The following is a 16,291-nucleotide window of genomic DNA, read 5'->3' as shown; positions in this document are numbered from 1 at the left end:
CACGTGCATTTGTTTATATTTCGGAATAAGAAAGATAGCACCATGATCTGACAAGTTAGCTTTATAACTATTCCTGAATAAAGAATAGCAGTGATACAATGTGTTCTTCCCTCTAGTTGGACAGGTGATATGTTGATAAAAGTTTGGCATTACCTGTCTGAGTTTTGCCTTATTAAAATCTCCAGTCACAATGATGGCAGCGTCCGGATGACTGTTTAGACACACACTGAGCACATCATGGAGCTTAGACAGGGCCGTATCTGTGTCCGCCTGAGGTGGGATATAAACGGCCGTTGTAATGACCGACGTGAACTCCCGAGGCAGATAAAACGGGCAGCACCTGACACTGCATGAAAATTGGGATTTCCGACCCCGTAAACGGCCGTAAATCTCCCTAATTTTCGGCAGTTAACGACAATTTACAGCCTGTGAACGTTGCGTTCGTCTGTGCCGAATATTGTCGGAAACGAACCATGACGTATGCAGAGCGCTCGCGCCGGAGGTGTGAATGGCTCTAATTACCATATGAATAGCAGCTCCCGCCAGAGAAAGGCTTGAATTTCCTCACTCACTATTGGTTGAACCCACGTGGTTTAAACAAGAAAAATCACTCGTGATTGGTTGGCAGATCTGTTACTATTGGTCACCCTCGCTCATTATAAATTCAAAAAATTATAATATTCATATAAATAATAATATATAAAATATTTTTTTATATTCATAATATGCTATTCTGTGGTATATTCATGTCATTGTTAACCTATGGACTACACTATTATTACCATCAAGGACATGAATTTATAAAGGAAAGGAAAATTTGCCAGGGACATGCTGTTTATTCAAAGAAAGAGCTTTATTAGCACAAACACAAAACAATATACACCTATGTACAAAGCATAGATCATCTGCACACACAACAAATTGGAAGCTCAGTGTCTGTTTTCATCTTCGGAGCTGTAGGTGACTAGCGGCGTTCTCTCTGAATTCGATCCACTTTGAAAACGTCTGTGGTGCGTTGCCCTGTATTTAGGAGTCGCCTCTAATCTCGACTGCAGCGTAGCACAGAGCTCTGTGAGCTCCTGGCTGGTGGTTGAACTTCATCGGACATCAGATCTATGGTGGCGCACTTCCAAATGCCCACGTCATCCTCACCTAGCACACCGTCTCGCTTCTAGCAGCTGTAAAAACAACCAATACAGACAATCAGTACTGTGATGCACTGTGTATGGACACAAAACATCTATTAATGCACTTGAAAAATAGTCACATTGACTAAAAATCGTACCCTCTTTCTTCTCGCTCGACTCCGAGCTGAACTCTTCACAGCTTCGGCCTGCAATGCCAGATCTGGTTGTTTGTACCTGAAGCTCCTGCGTACTGTCTCGTAGTACGTCTTACAGGCAGCTGGAAAACAATTAAATGAGAGTGATATGAATAAAAACAACGCAAGTCACAGTAAAATGAAACAAGGAGAAAATAGTAAAAGTTACTTACAATGTCGTCATGATCAGCGTCATGAAAATCTGGACTTGCAGACATAGCTCTGAGTAAATGTGAGGTTACGCCCTCGTTATGAGGCGAGGTTACTCTATGGAAACAAAATGTATGATTAAGATCATAAACTATAACGGATCTATTTTCTTATACAAGAGAATGAAAGCATATTCTTTGAATCTTACCTTTAAAATGTTTGTAAGTTTTTAAGAAAGTAAAAAAATAAAAGAATGTAAGATTCTTTTTTTTTTTTACCTTGCCCCAGTTCGTAGCGCCCACAATTTGTCTCAGAGTTGTGAAGATGGCATACTGCTTCCTGTAAATTACAGGATTATTTACAATTATTAAATAAATAATAGCCATCAATCCCATGACCTCTTCCTTTATGATGAAATCATGAAAAACTGAATATTCTTACATTTCACAAGGCCTGACAAAATACAAAAGTGACCGATGAGATGAATACTTACTGGGTGTCAACAGGTCTTTGCTCAGAGGAGCGCTAGCATCTTAAGGGCGAAAAAAACAAAGAATATTCTAAGCAATATAATATGCTCTTCTAAGCAAGACTGTCTGAAACATGTCATTAAGCCAATAAAATAAACTGTTACCAAACTTGATTCTCAAGCAGTAAGTAAAGACCAATTTATAGTTATGCGTCGACCTCCCGCTGTAGCTACAGAGTAGGCTGTGTACATAGCGTACCCTTTAGCACACCCTGACGTGCACCTCTCCCAAAATGTAACAATGCGTCAATTTTACGTGGACGGAAGCGCTGTGATTGGTCTAGAACGCCTCCCTCGGGTTTCACAGGCTTCTTTCTGCAGGTGTAATTGTGCGTCAACAGGGACAACAATGCAGAAGTATAAATGAAACAGTGTAGCCTATAGCGTAGAGGCTCGGGCTTCGGTCTGACGCAAAAGTATAAATCAGCCTTAAAGGATTAGTTCACCTCAAAATGAACATTTCCTGATAATTTACTCACACTGAGTGACAAGATATCCATGTCTGTCTTTCCTCAGTGGAAAAGAAATTAAGTTTAAGGAAAACATTTCCATATTTTTAATGGCATATACTTTAATGGCAACCAAAGATCTCAATGTTCCAAGACGGTTCAAATGTCCGTCTCAATGCAGCTTTAGAGTCTCTACACAATCCCAGTCGAGAAATCAGGTTCTTATCTAGCAAAACCATCTCTCATTTTCTAAAATTATATATACACATTTATGTATTTTTTAAACAATTGTTTGTCTTGTGCTAGTCTGCTGGCATTACAGACATTTGAACCTTCTTTGAACATTGGGATTGTTGGTTGCCATTAAAGTCCAATCTCTGTAGAAAAATACTGAAATGTTATTCCTCAAAACTAAATTTATTTTCCACTGAAAAAAGAAATAAAGGTTGGGGCAACAGATAAAGTGAATACTCACTGGAAATTTCCTTGCGCTGAAATCTGGCTGCACATTTCTCCGGGTCAGAGAAGGCTTCCACAAGACATTCAAAGTTTGACTTAGAGTCTGAAACACATGAGTCAGCCAGTAAGTACGGTCATGTTGCCTATACTAAATTAATAATGTAATACTGAAGTCATTACTACGCTTAATTAAGAGTGAGAAAAACCTACTCATCTTGAATGGACAAAATAAAGCGAATGTTTTTGTCTCATCTTTCCATAGAACATTTGAAAAGTAACTGAAACTACTGGAGCTTCAAACGGGCAGAGGGACGACCAGACTCTGACCATAGAACGCTGCACGTTTGAAGTTCCAGTAGTGTCAGTTACTTTTCAAATGTTCTATGGAAAGATGAGACAAAAACATTAGCTTTATTTTGTCCATTCAAGATGAGTAGGTTCTCACTCTTAATTAAGCGGCTTAAATAACTCTGACCAGCACTGTATATATTTAAAATAGATTATTCACAAGCAGTAAAAAACTACTTGTCTTGAATGGAGTGTGACTTTGTGCAGAGCAATGTTTTGTGCATGGGGGAAAAGTACTTACCAGGAGTGGACATTTCACTGCCAGGACGCTCCACTTGGCTAGACATGGCACAATCTTTATTAGATAAAACACATGAATAAGCCTGTGACTTATGTTGTACACAACACAATATTATGTTTAAGTTGTCATCAGTAACTTACTCACCAGTATTGTGCAACATGCTGGTGTCCTCAATGGGCTGCAGCTTCCTTCGTACATTATTGAAGGGGGTAACGTTATATCTTGACGCTTATACAGAGGTAATGTAAAATAAAATATATAAAAGTTAAAGGATTTAATTTTTAAACTGCAATTATAAGTTAAGAGAAAACGATTACCCCTGATATTCTCATCCGAATCCAATAATACTGCAAAATAAAAATAAAATCAATCATTTGTATAAAATTTCAGGCCCAATTTGTATCAACCGATTTTATATTTCAAATGTATAAAATATCTGAAAATAAGAATACCATTTCTAACAGAACCCTCCGATTTTTTTTTGTGTGCTTCCTTGTAACGTTAAGTTAACGTTAAGTTAGATCTAATCACCTCATCGTCCTTCTCCTCTGCCTGGTAACGTTGTTACGTTAGGTGTCACATTCACGACGCACATTTATAAATTAGACAATTCACCTTTAAACCCACCTTGCATCATCTGTGAACCCCGTAGCAAGCTGCTATATGGACAAGCTAACTTAGTTAGCAAAGAGCTAAGTTAGCCAGTCAGACTCAGAACTCTATGCCATGCTGCTATCGGTTTACGTGCAGTTTAGTATCCCAAATTGACATATTCTCTCGTGTACAGCTAAAATAACATGGAAACTGAACATGAACCATGAGCAGCAAGCTAACTTAAAAAAAAAAAAAAAGCGCCAAAAGCTAACGAGAAGTTGTTTACACAGAGAGTGCGCGCGCGCGACCGGCTCTCTCTCTCTGGTCGTTCTTTTAGTTAAAACATGCGCCCCGTCACAAACGCAGCCGTTCATCTACATTACTCACCGATCAAATAAGACTTTGGCAGGCGCTAAAACAAGTTCAATGCAGGAAAATTCATGCGTGAGTTTCCATTAGACTCGCACGGTAGCCAGGCAAATGGCGAGCTCAGCTGTTGTTGACGCTGTGTGTGTGCTTCAAGATTATGACGCAAGTGCTAAGATTCCGATTGGCCAAGAGAAAAAGTGCTAAGATTCCGATTGGCCCAGAGAAATGTAAATTATAAGATTTATCCAATAATGTTTCGCAATTCTAGCCTGCATGGCAGTTTACTGTGAGAAACAATACAGAAAATACAGGAATATATAATTGTTTGTGTTTTGTTAGCTTAAGTTTCAGTGTGGATTGTTTGTGTAACCTTTAGACATTAATGAAGATAATTTAATATTTTGTCTAAGGCCCCGTTTACACGATAGGAAAACGCAGATATTTCCCTGCGTTTTGGCCTGTCATTTACACGAAAACGCCGTTTTTATCGCAGAAAACGATTATTTCTAAAAACTCCGGCCAAAGTGGAGATTTCTGAAAACGCCGGTTATGTGTTGCCGTGTCAACTGGGAAAAACGGGGTTTTAGGTTCTCAAACGTCACATTATGCGCCAGAAAATGCTTAACGTCATGTGAGCGCCCTATGTTTAGAGTTTGTTTGGGTAACGTTACTGTTTGATCATGGATGCTGTTAAGGTGGTACTCATTTTTACGTTTGTGCAAACGCTTTTGGCCTGTTTGCATTTGCAAACACAACTGCTGTATTATATCGAGGAGCAGAGGCGAAGGAGTACACGAAGGTCAGCATTTTTACAGCAGCTTTCCCTTCCAAGACGCCGGTATATTGCCTGCCAACGTCGCCGTCGCCGGTTTTGGATCCGACCTGGGCGAACCGCGGTCTGGTGGGAAAACTTTGAGAAAGAAGTCGTGCTACCGGAGGAATGGCATGAGAACTTCCGAATGTCACGGTCATCTCTACTGACGCTTTCGGAGTTACTACATCCCTCCATAGAAGGTCAGACTACTGTCATGCGGTCGCCGGTCAGTGTAGAGAAAAAAGTCGCCCTCACCCTATACTATTTAGCTGATGAGGGTAGACTACGTAAGACGGCCAACGCATTCGGCCTGTCTAGATCGGCAGTTTCAATAATAATCCGAAAAGTGTGTAGAGCAATAACTGTCCACTTGGGTCCTAAGTATATAACACTGCCGAAATCCGAAGATGCTGTCCAGCAACTTGTGCAGGGTTTTGAAGAAGCTCATGGCCTCCCTCAGTGCCTAGGTGCTGTGGATGGGACGCATGTAGAGATAAAGCAACCACCAGCCAATTCCAGTGACTACATCAATAGGAAAGGGAGGTTTACCTTAAACATTCAAGCCATCTGCGATTATAAATATGCCTTCATGGATGTGGTAGTGAAATGGCCTGGGAGCGTGCACGACGCACGCATTTTTGCTAACTCCACTCTTAACACGTCCTTGAAAGATAGAAGCATCCCTCCCTGTCCAAGGCAAATCATCGAAGATGAAGAGGCCATACCGGTTTACATACTAGGCGACCCTGCATATCCACTGCTCCCATATCTTATGAAGGAATATGTCAATGGGGGAAGCACTGCCCAGGAGCAGTATTTTGGACTATCTTTGTGCCGAGCAAGGATGGTGATAGAATGTGCGTTTGGGAGACTAAAAGCCCGGTTCGGAGCCCTGAGAAGGGCCATGGACATTAATCTGGCTGATCTTCCCTTTGTAATTTATGCATGTTTCGTGCTGCACAATTACTGTGAGGCTTCCAAGGACACGGTAGATGACAACACTGTTGCTGAGGCAATTCAATATGACAGGGAAAACCAGCCAGACACACAACCACATGCCAGAGCTGATTGCATGACATCAGAAGGGAAGAGGGTCAGGAGAATCCTCACTCAATTCCTGGATCCATAACAGGGACAATCTTCTCTCCATTGTGTGTGGGGTATCAGACAGTATGACATTGTATGACATCTCAAAGTTTAAAGTTCTTATTGTCATAGTTCACAATATTTTGCTTTTGCTCATCACAGACCTAAACACTGTGTGCTCCTTACATGCCAGCATTTAGGCAGTATGTTTTGGCTACATTTCAATGTGTTAAGCATTTAAATTTACAACATGTTAAAGCAAATATGTTTAGTTTTCTATTCTTTACATTGTACATGTTTACAAGTCACTTGGATGTAATGTATCGACATTGCCAAGTGTAAATGTTATTTGTTTGTTAGAATGCCATTATCCACATAAAGAATGAGAAATTCTAAATGGTCCTGTGTGAACGCTTTCTATAATAGGTTGATCTGGTTTGAACCATATTAAATAAACACAAACACACGTCTTAATTTTTCAGACATTTTATTTCTGAAGAGATGTTTGTCATTAATCCAGAAAATCAGACAAGCATAGAAGTGCAACAAAGTGGCATTTGTAGTGCAAATGGTCAAATAATAAATAAAGGCATATTTCAAGTAAACTTAAGACTTCAAGAGGAATTCACAAATTGACTAAAGTAGTGCATATAAGCTGCCTCTTCAGTACTGCTTTTTAAGCAATGGGCACTTTAAGTAAAAAAATAAAAATAAAATCAAGAGGCCTTAACTCAAGGCTACCTATATAGTACCCATTTTTAAACTCTTGGTACAAAAATATTGGAACTGCTCAGGGTAACATTTCACACTATAAAAACATCCACAAACATAACATAATAAGGTTATGAACAAAATACAGTACCAATATACAATACCAGTATTGGAATTTTTTTTCTACAAATTACAATTGCACATCAATTGAAACTTTGTATGTCTCAATATCGCTAATCCTCCTTAAGGGCTTGGGTATATAAAAACTGACCCTGCATGACCTCAACAGGTGTGTGTGCCAAATCAGTTATGTTGATGGTGCTGAGTGGAACTGCATTGGGTGGTCTGTTGTCAGCTGACGAGTTGGGTGGGAATGAGTGCTGAATTGGTGCTGAATTTTGGAAATAGGAGTGTGTGTGTAGTGGTGGCGTGTGTGCATAAACTGGTCCATAAGGACCTCTTCCATCAAATGGGATATTGTAATGTGGTGGTGTCTGCACAACTTGCCGCATTAGAGCAAACCCATCTGCAATTGATGATGTTAGCCTATCCAGGGTATTTGTTATTTTAGAGAAATTTTCGGATGCCTGCTTTTCTGAGGTCTCAATAATTTCCACAAGTTTCTTCTTGACATTTTTGTCATCCTCAATGGCATTCAGCCACTGGTTTTCAGCTGGCAGCTTCCTCTTGAACCGTTCATGCCGGTGTCCCTTCAGTTTAGCCTTTACAGAGTAGAACAAAGAAAATGTATTAAAACATGCTCATTTGCATAAGTAAACCTATACAAAAATAATCACATTTCATATTACCATGATGAATGATGGCCTATATTCCCTCAGCATAATCAATCTATGAACAAGTACTTAACAGTAAACGAAACGTCACGATTCTCAACAGACTATAGGAATACAGAAATTAAAACATACTTTCAATGGAAGGCTAATCTCCCCAAAATGTACATGACAGACACAGGAATTTTTTTTTTTTTGCCAATAGACATTAAACTGTGCAACACTTCCCCGTTGCTGTAATGTTGTATGAGAACGACTGACGTGACTTCTCTTCATTAGCCTACTTTTTTTTATTTTTGCCTTTCACCACTACTTTTTTTACGTGTATGTTTACAGACTATGGCCGGAACTATTGTGACAAAAAATTTCTTCAGGATGAATTATTTTGCTGAAGGATTTCTTATATTATCTTACATTTGATTTCACAGATACATACACTCATTTAAACAAAGCCAACAATACATACATGACAATAAATACATACCTGAAGAAGGTCTCTCCTCTGCTTCACTGTGGGGGTGATGGTCACACTTCCATCAACATCTTGAACCTCTGCTTCAGACTCGGCGTCCAAGAATTCCACCAAGGACGAAGCAGATGTGGCGGGGGAAGGAGAAAAGGAATCCTCCAGTTCATTGGTCTCGATGCCGGAGGCAATGGTCGTAGTAGCTGGGGAACCACCCCAAACCTGCTCGCACAGTTCAAAGTAGAGGAGCACCACTCTTCCGTGGCCGCTCCTGCGTCCAGTGTCCACTGAATTTCTGTATTTCCCTCTAATTGCCTTAAGTTTAGTTGTCAGATGGGCTCGCGTTATCTCCTCCTTTACATGAGGAAACTCATCGTTGGTCTCGGACGGGTATTGCTCCAAGAATTGCGCCAACATATCGACATATTTGGACTGGCAAGATTCCCAGTCAACATTGTCTTGGGATTTACTTGCCTTGTAGTCTAACGCGACTTTAAGGAGTAACTCAACTTCGCTGTCTGTCCACACAAACGAACCTCGCGCCATATCTGTTGTTTTGAAAGGAACAGGAAGTCGCTCGTGCTATTCGTTGTTGTCGATTTTGAGGATTCTGATTGGCTTGCATGGCTTTTTCCTTCTCCCTACACTGCCGCCCATAGGTTTGGCATAGTTATGATGCCGCTCGACGGCGTATTTATGCGGGTTGATGTAAACGACAACTTTTTTGAAAACGATGTTGTGTGCACGATGTTATTTTTGAAAACGGAGGGGGGGAAATATTCGTTTCTCTAAATACCCGGCTATGTGTAAATGTGGCCTAAATCATGCAGAAAACCATCTATCTTTGGATAAAAGCGTCTGACAAATGGATAAATGTAAAATAATATATATTGCCACTGTACACTGTAAGTCCAGATGTTCCTTCATGAACAACAGCCTTTTAAAGTGGATTTTAATGTGGTTATTCAATTTGTCCCATTTTGTCTGTTTAATAATACTGCTATCACAAAAAGGGCAGTGAAAATTTCTGCAACATGTTGTGCATTGCTCCAAAAGTGGTAGCGCTATTCAAACTCCACTGGCTACCTGTCACATTCAGGATTGATTTTAAAATTTTACTATTTGTGTATAAAGCTCTTAACAAACCGGCCCCCCAAAATCTGACCAATCTCCTCTGCCCGTACACTTCATCTCGTACTTTGAGATCCAGTGATCACTGTCTTCTTATAGTGCCCAGATCCAGACTTAAAAAACGAGGCGACTGCACTTTTGCGACTGCAGGCCCAAAACTTTGGAACAGTCTACCCCTCTATATCAGACTAGCTCCCTCAATTTCCATCTTCAAAACATCCTTGAAAACTTATTTATTTTCTCTTGCTTTTAATACCCCTTGACTATGATACAACTATTGCCTTTTTTTTTATTCTTTTTTTTATTGTCCTGTTTCTGCCCTGCATTTTATCTATTGCCCTGTACAGCACTTTGGTCAGCCTTGGCTGTTTTTAATTGTGCGTTATAAATAAATATTGTATTGTACTGTATTTTTTTTAGAATTAAGTTAATACCTTTTAGTCACCTGGGATAAAACTCCCCCTGCTACCCTCATTTGCATTTGTAAAGCTCACAGCAGTCTCATTTACATGTTAAAGCATTAGAGGGAGGGGGGTCACGGGGCAAGCAAGTCCCACGTCAATTTCCGACAATTTCCGACAGTTTGCAGTGTTGCCTGTAAATTGCCGTTTGCAGTCGTAAACCTGAACTTCCACGACAATCTACAGCGCCGGTAACTGTCGAAAATCCCACTTTTCATGCAGTGTGATTGTTAAATGCTCCAGGTGAGGCGAGCAAGAATTTGACAGAGTGATGATGTTTCTTGGGTCACACCATTTGCTGTTAATCATGAAACATACCCCACCACCCCTGATTTGACCAGCCTCAGTTGTCCTGTCCATCCTAAAAACTGAAAAGTTATCGGATGGTGTTACAGCTGCGTCCGGTATCGCCGGGGTCAGCCATGTTTCGGTCAAACAGAGGATGCTGCAGTCCCTTATATCCCGCTGGAATCTTATCCTGGCCCTGAGATCATCCATTTTGTTCTCAAGCGACTGGACTTTGGCAAGCAGGATAATGGGCAAAGGTGGACTATGCGCTCTAGTCCTCAGTCTATTCCGAACCCCTGCACGTTTCCCTCTGTGCTTTTTATTCCGTCGCTTCAGAGGGCTCTCTCCTGGCTATTATTCCCATCCATCGCACGAAGAATCTCCGGTGGCCACGCTGGGTCGATGGATAAAACATCGCAAAATAGGTAATTAAAGTGATTTCCAATGGTTAAAAATGTTATGCTATCATACATAATCACTGCAGATGTTACATGTACAAAAGGAAAAAGTAGTTCTAAGTAAAAACACAGTCTAAACGGAGCAACCAGAACGTCGTCCGAACGCGGCGGAGCCATTGTAGACGATTGTAGACACTTGTGTTGTGCCACTTTTCTGGAATGATTAGAGTTTCTATTGTATTTCTAAAGCTAATATTAATTGTTGGTTTTTCATTGAGGATGTTATTTGTTTATGTTTTATTTTTTCTACCGAAGAAAGTCACTAGAATGCTGGTAACTTTTTGCAACCTTTTTTACTTCCATAATGTCACATTCTTTGTGAAAGCAGATATTGTAAGGCAGGACTTGATTGAACTTAGGACTTACACAGGACTTAATTTTGTCAGCAGCTCATTAATCATTCGCAGTAAAAATAAGAATGTGTATTTAGTATAAATTGGGTTGATTATAATGTCATGTTGACTGTAAACGACTAGTGTAAATTATTAATTTGTCACTGTTGTTCTTTAAGGTGTTTCTGCTGCTAGCTTGGGAGACACACTAGTAGAGTAAGTGTATTTTCTTAATTCCTCGTGGAAAATCTTTACTGTATGCAACATTATAGAAAAAATAAAATAATCTTGGTCTCTATGGGTTCTGTGCAGCTGTGACCAATCAGCATCCAAGGAACTAATACTGTATGTTTTTTATAATGTATATTTAAAAACAAGCTTTTTTTTTACAGTTTTCTTTTCTCCTCAGAAATGACATTCATGAGTGAATGACTGATGCTCATCATGAACCTTCAAATGCAAAGCCACATGTGGATCTTCTCGACACATTTTACTAAAGCATCTGCTCTTAACCGTCTGTGCCATCAGAACTTGTACTGTCTCGTCTGGTTCTGAATATATAAATCTATGGTTAAATATGCAAACACTTTTTCAAGGAGGGACAAGATGAGAATATCTTACTGGCACCAAACAGAGAGTAGCGTATAAATAAACCAATCATCTATTAATTTTTCTTTTGTGGAGAAAAGCAGAGAATGCATTTAATTCTGTTTCATGAAGCTACAAAGGCAAAGGGATTGTTCTGCGCTCACATCCAAAATATGATAAGTTTGATAAAGGGACATGAACCAATAAAATAGTAAACATTGAATGCCGTGTGTCACTTTGAATAAAATCCTCTGTAAAATGTAAAATGTGAATGCATCTAGTGTGGTTATTTTTCATGCATTATGGTTGTGGTTTGTAGTCTTGCTGGGAACAGACACACTTGTGCCAGATATTAATTTCACACATTTGCAATGAACGTAAGATGGCAGCAGTGACCCTTTACTTAGTGGAAGTCCAACACAATGCCAGGCGTTTTCAAACTTCCTCTGTTCTTACACCACGCCTCGGTGTGTTTGTGTCTCTGTCTCGAAGTCTCGAAGACAAGTGAATAAAGTGTAGGCTACTTTTTCTAACAAAAATGTCACTTCAACTCTTGACGTTGATCTCCATCGTTGTGTTCTTCACCACAGGAGCTGTTTCAGGTGAGTTATTAACGTGTTCATGGAAATAACACGCCGTCCTTGGCAAACCGAAACAGGGTCAGATTTACTAACAGCTTCCTCCAGTGGATTTAATAAAGACACGCTGTGAAAAATTAGATCTGAAAAGGATGGACAGGGTTATTTTGCGGTGGACCTTCATTATTGCATGAGTTTCCCTTTCAGGCGCAACATTTATGCCGGGAGGAGATTATTTAAATGAATCACACAAGGTGATTTACTGGTAGATTGTGTTGGTCATTATGGAAATGATCTGTTCTTTCATTTGCACGTCGTCAGTAGATCACTCGCTAAACTTTACACACTGTTTTGGGATTGCGCTCTCACACTAATTTTCCCTGTTTAGTAAATCTGTCCCTATAAGTTAGTTACATAACTAATAACTATTATCATAGTATTGTACTCAATTTCATGAATATCTAATGATGGAAGAGTCTGAAGAGTTTCTGTATTGACCTTATTTTTATTTTCTAATTTAATTTACCATCAAGCAAGGGCTATATATATATATATATATATATATTCAATTCCTTGAAATTACACAGCTAGAACAGACTTTCTTGTTGAATGTTGACTAACATAATCTCTCATATTTTAATTATTAGGTACAGAGGTGGTGAAAGCAGTGGGTGATGAAGTTTCCTTTGGTCCAGATAAACCTCTTCCTGCTTCTGTCTCCGGCATCACATGGAAACGCATAAAAGATTTTCAAATTGTTAAGGTAATTGAATGGGAAGACAGAGAAACTCTAACCCCGAATCCGAGATTCAAAGGCATCACGACTCTTGATACAGCGACCGGACAAATCACGATTACTAAACTAACAGTCGAACATAGTGGAGTTTATATCATTGACATCAACGGTAAAGAGCATGAACAAAGATTCACATTGACTGTTATGGGTGAGTGGATGCTGATTATTCATTAATATTAATATTATAAATACATCATATTATTATTATTATGGTTGTTTTTACTTAGCATCACATACAGAAAAACAAAAAAACAATGTAATTGTACAATAATGGCATCAGATTGTAATACCATGACACTTTGATTAATACCGTGGTATTTACATGGTACTACAAGATACATTCAAGAATACCACATGTCCAAAAACCACTGTAGTATTATAGTACTTTTTCTGTAAGTTATGGTTTTGTTTAGTAGCTGGATTTTACCCTCTAATACCATCATTGTACTATGGTACTGTCACAGTACTTTTTGCAATGCTAGTGTAGTTGTGTTTGATTTCATTGTGTTTCTTTATAGACTGAATGTTCATATTTGTTTTCTTTCACAGAACAGGTCCCCAAACCTGTGATTAAAATACAGAAGTGGACTAATAGCCCTGGTGTTGTGTATTTAATATGTGAGTACAGTGATAAAATCATCTGGAAGAATTCTGCTGGAGAAACACTGACAGATTCAGCGCGCCAACTGAAAGGAGAGTTCATTACTGTCAAAAAAGAAGGAAATCCAGAAAACTACTACACCTGTACACTCCAGAACACAGTGAGTGAGGAGACCAGTGATCCAGTCTATGAGAGAGATCTGTTTAAAGGTGAGACGCTGAACAGACACTAAACACAACCTGTATGCAAGAAGAATATACTTATGCTTTTATTTATGCAATCATTCAATAATACAAGATGCATAAAGCAACACTAAAGATCATTTTTTACCTTAAAATAATGTTTCCAAAATCGTTTCAGTGGTTCATCAACTCGTAACAGGGTGAAGCGCACCTCTGCGTTCGCTTTGTTGTATATACCGATTGATCGGCTGGTGACCGTAATTGACTCGGGCGCCGCATGATTAACATCGCGAAATATCAGCATCACACGTGCACACGAAACGCACATGTAGGAAACCTCGTGAATTACGCCCGTTTCACACCGCAAGCGCCAGCGGCGCGTGAGCAGTGCGTATTTTTGTCGGCGTGCATGTTAATCAATGAGTGCATTCCCACCGGGAGCAGGAGCAGCGCGTGAGCAGTAGTGAATTTTTATATATATATATATATATATATATATATATATATATATATATATATATATTATTTTATTGCCATTACCTGTTTTCATACAGAAGTTTAGTTTGCTAAATATATCAAATTTTTTTAGTTGGATATTGGATATGAAAAGAAAGAAATGGTTCTTCCATAACACTGCACTTTAGATGTGTGTGAATTTCCCACACCAGGAGTAATTTATATATAATTTATATATATATATATATATATATTTTATAGCGATTATCTGTTCAAAATGTAAAATGTTCTGTTAAAGAAAAGATAGATAATAAATATTTGTGTGTGCTGGTTAGAAAAAATTTAATCGGAATCGGCTAAAATCGGTCAAACTCAATGAAAAATCGAAAATCGGAATCGGCCTAGAAAACTGTAATCGGTGCATCTCTACTTTGCGGCCCTATATCTGCTATAACCGCACTATAAATAGGCTAAATTATTTACGACAACGGTAATGGACAATTCCACTTCCAACCTGTAGGGGGACCGAAGAGGAAAAGTTCTTTGGTGTTGCTTTAATAACCCTATAAGGCATTTTAAGACCCCCTGTGGTGAAAACCAGTGTTGTTTATATGTCTATGTGGGGTTTTAAATATGCTTTAAGTCAAAAACCATGTGCAAAATGTCTTTGTTGAGACTATAATAAATTAAATCATATTAGTATTTAATAAAACTCAACAGGGTTCAACTGCTCATGTTTGGTTCACTATGAGAAAAAAAACAGAGAATGAATAATTCTCAGGGTGGGTTTCTTTTTAAAAGTCAGTTTCGGTTCAGACACTAACTTTAGACAACACAGTTCAATATTATATTATTTCATCACACTGTACGGGGTAAGTTGTCACAAATGGGGATCTGCGTAAGGCAGACTATTAAATCAGAACGGTCAAAGGTAACCTACAAAAGCCAAAACCATTGTTGTGTAAATGCAACATGCAACACATGTAAATGCATCATATTATTATGCTTGATGTTACTTAGCCTCACATGCTAAAAAACAATGCAATTGTACAATAATGCATGGTGCTTTGATTAATACCATGGTATTTACATGGTTCTTCCATGAACATGTTACATGTCCAAAAACCAGTGTAGTGTTCTAGTACTTAAATAACCACAGTATCTCCTACCATCATTGTACTATGGTACTGTCACAACCCTTTGTGCAAGGCTAGTGTAGTTGTGTTTGATTTCATTTTGTTTTGTCTATGGACTGAATGTTCTTCACGGTTTCTTTCACAGAACCGGTCCCCAAACCTGAGGAGAGCGCTGCTAACCCTAATGTTGTGTATTTAAGATGCGAGAACAGTGATAAAGTCATTGGGAAGGATTCTACTAGAGAAGAACAGAAGTGTTCTGCATTCCACCTGAAAGGAGAGTCCATCACAGACAAAAACGAAGGAAATCCAGAAAACTTCTACACCTGTACACCAGGGGTGTGGACTCGAATCGCATGACTTGGACTTGACTTGGACTCGAGTCCCAAATTTGATGACTTGCGACTCGACTTGACATAATCAAAGATGACTTGCGACTCGACTTAGACTTTGACAACAATGAATCGCGACTTGACTCGGACTTGAGCCCTGTGACTTGGAAAGACTTGACCTACCTTCTAAAACCACAGATCAGAGTTGTAATCACTGTAGTATAACACTGTCTCATTGACGCATGATCACAGCGCTGATTTCTGCACTTTTGGCACTGAGCCAGAGTTCAGCAGCGCTTGTCAGTTGTCATTTATCACACGGTCAGACAGTTTTCAACCAAATATAAATGGGTTTTTTTTTCAGGCATTTAAATACACAAGTACTAGCGAACCATTTATAATTTGAGAAAAAAAAAAACACACTGATGTCAATTAGTAAGCAGAAATAATAAACCTTTCAAATAATTTTGAGAGTTTTTTTTTTTTTTTTTTTTACAACAAATTTGTACAACATTTTAGCCTATAGGGAACTATAAAGTCTTCCCCCTGTTCACCAGCCACTCACTTACATGTCTTTCGGGAGAAATGGATGGATTTACATTTGGACACACACTTCGCCATGGA

The 16,291-nt window shown here is 39.0% G+C and overlaps 2 protein-coding genes across 2 annotated transcripts in view; one reads left to right on the top strand and one right to left on the bottom strand.

The window, feature by feature from the left end:
• LOC309494472 (T-lymphocyte surface antigen Ly-9-like) overlaps positions 1-16,015 on the top strand; it is an 82,716-nt gene extending 66,701 nt beyond the window's left edge. The window contains exon 6 of the mRNA XM_082163852.1: positions 15,481-16,015. Within this exon, the coding sequence (XP_082019978.1) occupies positions 15,481-15,695 (215 nt within the window). The 3' untranslated portion in view covers positions 15,696-16,015. The remainder of the gene's footprint in view (positions 1-15,480) is intronic.
• On the bottom strand, positions 6,831-9,485 carry LOC309494497 (uncharacterized protein). Its single transcript, XM_082163905.1, has 2 exons — positions 8,347-9,485; positions 6,831-7,793 (listed from the first exon to the last, which is right to left on the bottom strand). Exons 1-2 carry the CDS (start codon positions 8,872-8,874, stop codon positions 7,305-7,307), a joined length of 1,017 nt encoding a protein of 338 aa, XP_082020031.1. The 5' UTR covers positions 8,875-9,485; the 3' UTR covers positions 6,831-7,304.
• Positions 16,016-16,291: the final 276 nt, after the last annotated feature.

Source organism: Leuciscus leuciscus (assembly GCF_965113295.1).
Source record: "Leuciscus leuciscus genome assembly, chromosome: 3".
Lineage (NCBI taxonomy): Eukaryota > Metazoa > Chordata > Actinopteri > Cypriniformes > Leuciscidae > Leuciscus > Leuciscus leuciscus.
The sequence above is the reverse complement of the archived record's forward strand: the minus strand, read 5'-3'. Positions and strand labels throughout refer to the sequence as shown.

What these genes read in the sequence shown, in the direction of transcription:
- LOC309494497 (XM_082163905.1), bottom strand. Translation starts at nt 8,874, where the DNA reads ATGGCGCGAGGTTCGTTTGTGTGGACAGACAGCGAAGTTGAGTTACTC. An exon ending in AGAGGAGAGACCTTCTTCAG is followed by an intron (nt 7,794 to 8,346) that starts GTATGTATTTAT and finishes TACTCTGTAAAG; the next exon opens with GCTAAACTGAAGGGACACCG.